The 8860-nt window shown below is 38.0% G+C and overlaps 1 protein-coding gene and 1 pseudogene across 1 annotated transcript; one reads left to right on the top strand and one right to left on the bottom strand.

Annotated features, from left to right (window-relative positions):
• Positions 1-1604: 1604 nt before the first annotated feature.
• LOC101303620 lies at positions 1605-3528 on the top strand. The gene is made up of 3 exons (XM_004301506.1): positions 1605-1733; positions 2389-3348; positions 3403-3528. Exons 1-3 carry the CDS (start codon positions 1605-1607, stop codon positions 3526-3528), a joined length of 1215 nt encoding a protein of 404 aa, XP_004301554.1.
• Positions 3529-4110: 582 nt separating this feature from the next.
• Positions 4111-7552, bottom strand: LOC101303337 (annotated as a pseudogene).
• Positions 7553-8860: the final 1308 nt, after the last annotated feature.

Raw genomic sequence — 8860 nt, 5'->3', positions numbered from 1 at the left:
CTCCTTCGGCGTTTGCAAGATCGTGTTCAACGAGGAAGACAAGTCCCGCGTTCAGCTGGTTGAGGTAAAATGCATTGGAGATGATGCGATATTCTTAGGCCAAAGTCAATCCCAGTCTGTTTTAGCTTCAAGTGTTCCTGGCTGCAAGCCGAATTGCATATACTATGCCACAGAAAGTGTTAAACGGGACGAGTATCCTAGTGAGTGTGATTACTTGAAAAGCGAGATGGGTATTTTCAATTTAGGGGACAGAACCAGGACAACACTAATCGACTCTGATTCTATAAGTAACTGGAATTGGAACGAGATGAAGATGCCGTTTTGGGTCCTGCCATCATTGGGTCGTAGTTCATAGCATGCATGTCATCCTTGTAAGGCTTGAAGTATGGCCACATACAGACATACGTGCTGTTGTTGTTGTTGTTGGCTTCCTATTTTTGTTTGGTTATTGATCGATCTGTATCATGCATGCGTATATCTATAGCAGTAGTCAGTCCATATGAATAAAATATCTCCTGATTCTATTTCTAATTCATCTTCTTATAAAGAATATTTATGCAGCAATCATGCATGATCTTAGTATTTATCCTTTAATATATGTTTATAGGAGATGTCTGATAGCTAATTCTTCAAGACATGGGTATCATTGGCTTTATCCTTTTAAGGGTTAATGCAGGATTCACGATTTATTAAGATTTACCCTTACTTCTTTATCATTATCTCTGCCTTAAGATTCAAGATTTCACCTTTCGTAATTTTCACATAAGCACAAGTTCGAAACCTATACTCGAATTTGACACACATGTTTTGGGCCGTTTACCATAATTGAACTTTCCACATAGATTATGACTTTGTTATACATGTTGATTGTTTCTGAATACTTTTATGGTTTGGTTTTGTGTCGAACATTTTTATACGGTGATACGGGTGTCTGCTATGTTGGAATTTTGTGTCAAGTTTATATGGGTCCTCGTTTGTTTCTTCAACTATGGGTATTTTTGGGTCTGTGTTCTGGTGCATTGCTTGTGGGTTTTAAATCTGGATGTTGGGCTTTTCCTAGTTTGACTAGGAAACTATGACTAATTTTACCACAAAACTAAAAAGTTTGAGACAAAAAGAAAAAATTTTGATTTTCAGGTTGCCGAACCAACACACTTTTGCAAGTAGGAATGTAGGATTAAGAAATCAACCGCACATCGTTTATAGCAGACTTATTTTGAGTTCTTTGTAATTTGTTTATTTAAGAAAATAAAAATTTAAGTTTCTAGATTTCCTAGTCCAGCCAGAAAGGTTCCGGACATAAAATCTTTTTCTTTGAAAAATTAAATAGAACCCATATGCTCCTCATGAATATATATACATGGTTAAATAAATAGATGAAATTCTATTTGAAGCTAACGGCTACATTTTCCCGTTGGAACACGTGCACATAGCAGAGCCTAAAAACCTATATTTGTCACCATTTTCATAATTCATTCTCCCACTTTTCTCTGATTCAAAAATTCTCTCACATTTTTCTCTCCCCCCTTGACTACGTCACTTCTTCTTTCAAAGCTTAGAGAAAGAAAGCCTTCCCAATTCTCACTGGGCTCAAGATTGCAAGTATGGAAGAATCAAAAGCAGCCAACTCTCCTAAGGTTCGTGTCCTTGAATTCAATGTTAATGTAATTCGTATTCCTGTTTCTGGGTTTGTGATTCTTGTATTCTTGAATTGGTTGCTTTTCTTAATCTGGGTACATGTTATGTATGAATTATCTAATCCAATTTTGTGACCCAATTTCGCATTTCCTGGGGTTTTCTCGATTGAGGAAACTAGGGTTTTTCATTTGGGGGTTTCTGGGTTTTGGGTTCCTTTCAGTGTAAAGCTAAGAACTTTTTGTCCGATTGTGTTGCTTGGGGTCTCGGTTATGGGTGACCCAATTGGGTTTTTTAAGATTGGGGATCGATACTAGGGTTTTTCAAATTGGGGAAACTGGGGTTTTTCACTTTGTGGGTTTCTGGGTTTATGGTTTTTTTGTGTGGTAAAGATTATAACTTTTCTTCTGATTGTGTTGCTTGGGGTCTTGGTCTGAAAGTGTTAACAGTTTTCACTTCACAATAATAGAATCGAAAAAGAGCACTACGAGGGTTCCAAGAAAGATGCGTTTTTTAATCAATTGTGTTTGCTTTCCTGCTTAAACAACTAGTCTTTTTTTATCAGAAAATGTCGCAAGCGATAAGACTCATTCACTCTGTCTGACTCTTCTTTCAAGATTATGACCGAATCGATGACTCTGTTTGTGTGGATCACACTGATCAAAGTGTTCGAAATAGTTTAAAGCTCCTCCTTTATTTATAAGCAATGATGACTTTGAAATTAATTAAATCTTGCCTGCTTATTATTTTCAGACGAAATGTACAATTCAAAAGCTTCACGCTTCTGTATTTGAGGAGATAATCATCCGCCTCCCCATCCCTGATATCAATCAATGTAAACTTGTGTGCAAAGCCTGGTGCCAGAAGATCAAAGATGTAAACTTTGTGAGAAGGGTTAAAGCAGAGCATGGAACAAAGACAAAAGTTTGTGTGCATGCAAATTACACAAATCCTGCTGATGTTCTGACGTTGAAGGTGGATGATGAGCAGACTATCACCACCGAGACATATGTTGCTCCTCTGCTGTCGGTGGATTCTCCTCGCATCATAGGTTCTGTCCTTGACATTGTGCTGATTTGTAGTGAGGGAAAGAACCAGGACTACCTTTACATGCTCAATCCAATCAATCAAACCTGCAGGAGGATTGCAGATGAGTGTCCACAGGCCTCTGGACAGCTGTATGGCTTTGGATATAACAAAGTAGAGGGTGATTACCTTATTGTGAAAGTGGTTCAACAGGTAGCTGATGATGAATTTGAACAGCATACTTGTGCTTTCATTTTCTCTCTCCAAAGAGAGACATGGAGAAGGAAGAGACTCAGGAATTTCAAGCTTGGTCTGTCACAATATGTGGGCAGTTATGGAGAAAGGTTGTATTTCTGTGATTTCTTGTGTGAAAATCTGGTAACATTCGACTTGAGCATGGAGGATATCAAGCTGATTCCTCTGCCACCGGAATTGGAAGGACAAGTTCTTACATTTGGAGTTGCGAGGGAGAGGCTTGGACTTGTGGAAGCGATAGAATTGCTGCTTATCTGCTGCCGTAATCCAGGGGATGGTACCTCAAGTCTGTGGAGGCTTAAGAAGAAAAACAGTGTGGATTTATTTGAAAATCTTGCTGTGTGGGATGATCTGAGAGTATTGCGGTCACTCTCTTATTTGAGTGGTGATCCTAATAGAATTCTGCTTCTGGAAGATAGAAGAGTTATTCAGGTATATAACATGGTTCAATAATCTAAATCAGAGATATACAATGATGGAACTCAGGAAGGAGAATATGGTGGGATATCTGCTGTTGGATTGTGCACTACCTCAGTGTCTGCTGCTCTCAAAGATAGAGTTGTAACAATCCAGGCTGGTGGTAAAAGAAAGAGGGGAGATCACACTGAGTAAAGCAAGATGTGCTATGTGCTAGCTTTAGCTAGCCACAACAAATGTGTCCAACTCAGACACATTTGTTGTTGCTAGCTTGTAGCTAGCTTCTGATAGCTTGATTCAATAAGAATATTCCTGTGCTAGTTTGTAGCTGATGTTGTTTTGTACTTTTGTTAAGGAGAATTTGTTGATGATTCATAGCCGGATAAATGATTTGTGAAGATGGAATTTTACATTTGTTAATCAATCTGTGAAGAAAAAGTTAATAGTGCTACTGACAAGTTGAAATTTGTTGTTTTGCTGTTGAACTTTGTTGTTTGGTTGATGATTGTGTTCATTACAGAGATAGTTTAGTTTCATTGGTTATTTTTGTTTTGGGTCGTGCGTGTGTATGTTTGAACCGCAGCAACTAGTGCCAGGAGGCAAATACTAAACAACCGGATACAAATACATACGTGATCATATAAGAAAAAGGAACAACATTAAACCTGAAGTTCAAATATTAGCAATGACAAATGAAAGCTAGTTATCTTCACTAAGTTTACAAACAATGTACTACTGAAGCTCTAATAAAGACGACCTTTAATCCTTTATATTCAATTACTCTGATGCTTCCTCAAGCTCCTGCAATGTGGCTAATATTTCCCGAGGCTTGTCTCTCAAAAATCCAAGCTCTCTTTCTCGCGAGTCTATCTTTTCCCATCTATTAAACGGTACAACTCTTACATTTCGGTTGCCCAGCAATTGGAGGAGACCCTCCTTGCCTGAGTTAGATGATGAGGATGTCACTATGCCTTGCTTAAGGTCTTCAGATATACTTGCAACCTGCCATGTCGGTCAAAACTCAAGCAAGGAAAGCTGCGCTGTAATCACCCTAATGAATTCAAATCCTAACAAGCTATCTTTCCATTCAAGTATAAAACACACTTACAGTTTCTTCTGCACAATAGAGGTTTGTAGCAATAATCCCAGTTGGTCCTCTCTTCAACCATCCACATACATACAAACCCTTCTCTAGCCGTGTATGATCGCCAGATGCATCACTTAAAACTCGCCCTCTAACATTTGGAACCACACCTGCGAGAAAGGGCCATCAGATCAGATTTTTCTATCTCTTATGCATGAATACGGGATCAGCCATATAAATTTTCATGTCATCTCATTTCATGTAAAGTTTAATTGGTAATATCCAAGAGCATAGGAATATAGTTCTTTTGACATTCAAACTTTTAAGGAAATGATCTATCAGGCCTCCAAACTTTCAAATGAACTGAACTACCCACAATTTGTGTATGCCATAACATGTTAGTGGAATAATCTTCCTCAAATATTGTATGTTATCATGAACTTAATGCTTGAAGATGCAGTTAATCTGAATGTTTATAGTGTATCTGTAAAGGACACCTGAGATCCAGATAGGATATAACCAATGGTTACCTTTCTGATTATCAAATGGTAAGCCATTAACTGGTACTGATTTGTAACCAATACTCTTTAGAACGATTCTACGGAGAGAAGAAACACAAAATTGTCAGTACCTCAGCACAACTCATCACACACACACACAAACATCTCACTTTACAGCTTCGACATATACTATTAACACACATTAGACATATAAGTGACAGGTAGGAAGTAGAGAAAGCTTGAATTTTAGAGAGTATACCCGCATCCAAGATCTTCAAACTGTCCGGTACCTGCAGCCTTTTGTTCTCCAGGGTTGGCACCTACAATTTTAAATTGAAGGAAGCAGATATCATTATCACTTGGACAGCCAATCATATAGTTAATTTACTCATGCTATTAACAGCTTTCACATTAACTCGATTGTGACCTCTTCTGTTTTACTACGGTACAAAACGAATCAATGGTTCAGTGACTAAGTGCTGTGTTCACTGCATTGGAAAATACACGACCAATTTTACATCACACATTTATGAAGGATAAATTTACCTATGAGCTTTGTCTTCTCAAGTCTCACACCAGAAACATGGCCAGTTCTCTCATCAGATTCTAGAAACTTATCTGGTTTCCGAAAGAAAATAAAGTGGAGTTCACGTGGATCTGAACTGGGGTGGGAAGGTCTAGATGTAGCAGCCTTAGACAGTAACTCATAAACCCTTTTTTGAATTCGATTATTCTTCATCTCTTCCTTACCAAATGACAGCAACAAGGCACAAAACACCAACGGAAGGGAATATTACTAAAGATAAATCGGAATTAATGTATCACCAACAGTGACAGAGAGAAAGAGGAGAAAAAGATTACTTCATCTGCCGGGGTTTTCAGTAGATCACTTTCCTTTATGTGAACGTGCAGATCTTTTATACCTGACAAGCAAAAGCAACACTTTTTCAAAATTACTCAAATGTAGATAAATTCAAAAGAGAACAGTCTAGCACAAAAATACAAATAATGTACTACACTTAGCATTAAAATGATGAAAAGTTTGACAATCACCAAGAATTTCACGCAGCTCTTTAGCAGTACAAGCTGCCTGTGCTGGACCTCGCCTTCCAACTAAATATACTTTCCCGACGAGAAATTGATATCATTAAACATGAAACTTAGATAGAATAAAGTATCCAGTGAATGTAACTGAGTATGGGATAGAAAACCTTATAGAGCTCTTCTCAAGAGCTGACAAAGCATGGCAGGCAATATCAGTCTTGAAACCTAGATCCAGTTTACACCTTTATTGGCTCCCTTCCCCTGTTCTTTGATGCAGTTAATCAGCGCCATGCTCTATCTAATCACAATTTCTACCTTACATCATTTGTTTTTTGTTTTTGTTTTTTGTTTTTGTTTTTTTACTAAGTGATGCCTTTAGAAGAAAATTCTTAGATACTTTATAACCATTGAAGAGAAACAAAAACTAGAGCATAACATCTACATATATTTTTGTGTAATTTTTTTAATAATGTTAGAGATGGAATAATAAAAGTATGCCCAGTGATATGAAGAAGTAGCAAGTCTAGACTGAGCTTGAGATAGTTGAAAGTGGTGTAGCAAGAACGGTAAAGTGTTTGCAGTAACCACCTTACTTGTGCCAGTAACTAATTGCAAAATTGATCCTATATCTGACCTCATTTCCTAAATAAAGCATGAAGATACCTGGCCAAGAATCAGAGCTGTATCCGAACTCGTCAAGTCAGGATTAAGGTATCTAGAATCCGGATGCCCATTATACCACCACACAAACTCTCTAGCTGCATATTTGCCACTCAAATCCTAGCAAGAAACACAAACAAAGTATCCAATAAAATAAAAATACAATATAAGTCAATTTATAAAGGATATCCACCAACAGCAGTTTAGTTACTATCAACCCCAACCTACCCTAAAAGAGGAAAATCCCAAATCTTCCTGAACCATAATGAAGGCTTGATCTTATTTAGGCCCTCCTATACAATAAGATATATTACCATTTCACACCCTCTAAGTTTGATCCCCACATTCATTTTGAATTAACACTATCCAGTATATTGTACAAAGAACGGCAGAAAAAAAAATCGAAACAAGCAATACATACCTCTCCTGGTATACCAAGAACTCTATCCTCTCAGCGCCATACGGCAAGCACAACCTGCTCAATTGCATAAATAACTTGTTCAAACAAACAACCACAACAAGAACGAATTCGCATTATTGAGCTAGAAACTCACCACATCATACAGCTGGCGGAGCTCGGGAAGAGTGACAGAGGATCCAAGAGTGACATTTCCAAAGAATGAGCATTCAATCAGTTGCAAGTTTTCTGATCACAATAAGCTCAAACATAAGAGGTACTAAACGAACGAATCGTGGGAAGCACAAAATGACGCTAAACACTCAACAAACAAGCATTCAAAAATTTCATACTGCTCAATTACATTATGTATGAACTCACAAACTTCAAGTTCCTCTCACTTAACTCTACAAAACCTCTAGAATCCAAGGCTTTACCTTCTCGGCCGTGTAGAAGCCGGCGGGTCCACTTCCAACGATGCAAACGCGGAGAGTGAGAAGCGGTGGGCCGGGGGAGAAGGTTCTGGAAAACCATGTCCTCGCCATTTTTTTTATGAAATTGAAAGATGCAACTGTGAACTGTGTAAACTATTAAGCTAGTCACACTGTTCAGCGTAGCTTGCTGAAAATATGGCTGTTATTGTGGTATACAGTGTGCGTGAGAATTCCAAGATTGAAATCTACCGTCAAGAAGATGAGATGTTCCCTAAAACTTATGCTGCAGCCTTCTACCATACCTCACTGCCTTCCAAAGGAGAAGTTTTAACTATGAAAACTGGTGAAACTACCGGAACCAAAAGGAAGAGGGAAACTGGTGAAACTTCCGGAACCAAAAGGAAGAGGGGGGATCACACTGATGAGATGTGCTAGCTTGTTGCTATCTTTTCTGTGAGCTACAATTTATTTTCTTTTTTTGTATTGAAAATTTTTCAGAGTGAGATGTGATGTGCTAGCTTTAGCTAGCCACAACAAATGTGTCAAACTCAGACACATTTGTTGTTGCTAGCTTGTAGCTAGCTTCAGTTAGCTTAATTCAATAGTAGAGTTGTGATACGTTGGAATCAGTAGAGAAAGTTCATAATGCTCTGTGAAGAACTTTGGGAATACATCAACCTTCTGTTGTTTTGTATTGAAGCTATTGTGAAAAGTTGTACAAATATACATCTGATCTTTGTTACTTTCAAGTAGTGTACAATACCACTTAAAGTTTCTTCTGCACAATAGAGGTTTGTAGCAATGATCCCAGTTGGTCCTCTCTTCCACCATCCACATACATAAAAACCCTTCTCTAGCCGTGTATGATCTCCAGATGCTTCACTTATAAGTCGCCCTCTAACATTTGGAACCACACCTGCGAGAAAGGGCCGTCAGATCAGATTTCTTTCTCTTATGCATGTCAGCCATATAAATTTTCATGTCATCTCATTTCATATAAAGTTTAATTGGGCAATATCGAAGAGCATAGGAACATAGTTCTTTTGAGATCCAAACTTCTAAGGAACAGATCTTTCATGCCTCCAAACTTTCAAATGAACTGAACTACCCACAAATATGTGCATGTCATAATACATGTTAGTGGAATAATATTCCTGAAATTTTGTATATTAGCATGAACTTAATGCTTGAAGATGCCGTCAATCAGAATGTTTAAAGTGTATCTCTAAAGGACACCTGAGATCCAGATCAGCTATAACCAATGCTTACTTCTCTGATTATCAAAGGGTAAGCCATTAACTGGTTTTGATTTGTAACCAATGCTCTTTAGAACGATTCTACAGAGAGAAGAAATACACAGTTGTGAGTACCACATCATGATTCATCACACACACACACACCTACCTAC

This window comes from Fragaria vesca, linkage group LG5, assembly GCF_000184155.1.
Source record: "Fragaria vesca subsp. vesca linkage group LG5, FraVesHawaii_1.0, whole genome shotgun sequence".
Taxonomy (NCBI): domain Eukaryota; kingdom Viridiplantae; phylum Streptophyta; class Magnoliopsida; order Rosales; family Rosaceae; genus Fragaria; species Fragaria vesca.
The sequence above is the reverse complement of the archived record's forward strand: the minus strand, read 5'-3'. Positions and strand labels throughout refer to the sequence as shown.

Bases quoted from the DNA above. Each gene is read 5' to 3' on its own strand.
- LOC101303620 (XM_004301506.1), top strand. From the start codon at position 1,605: ATGGAAGAATCAAAAGCAGCCAACTCTCCTAAGGTTCGTGTCCTTGAA. The intron at 1,734-2,388 runs GTACATGTTATG...TATTATTTTCAG, and splicing joins GGTTGCTTTTCTTAATCTGG to ACGAAATGTACAATTCAAAA. The intron at 3,349-3,402 runs GTATATAACATG...GATGGAACTCAG, and splicing joins AAGATAGAAGAGTTATTCAG to GAAGGAGAATATGGTGGGAT.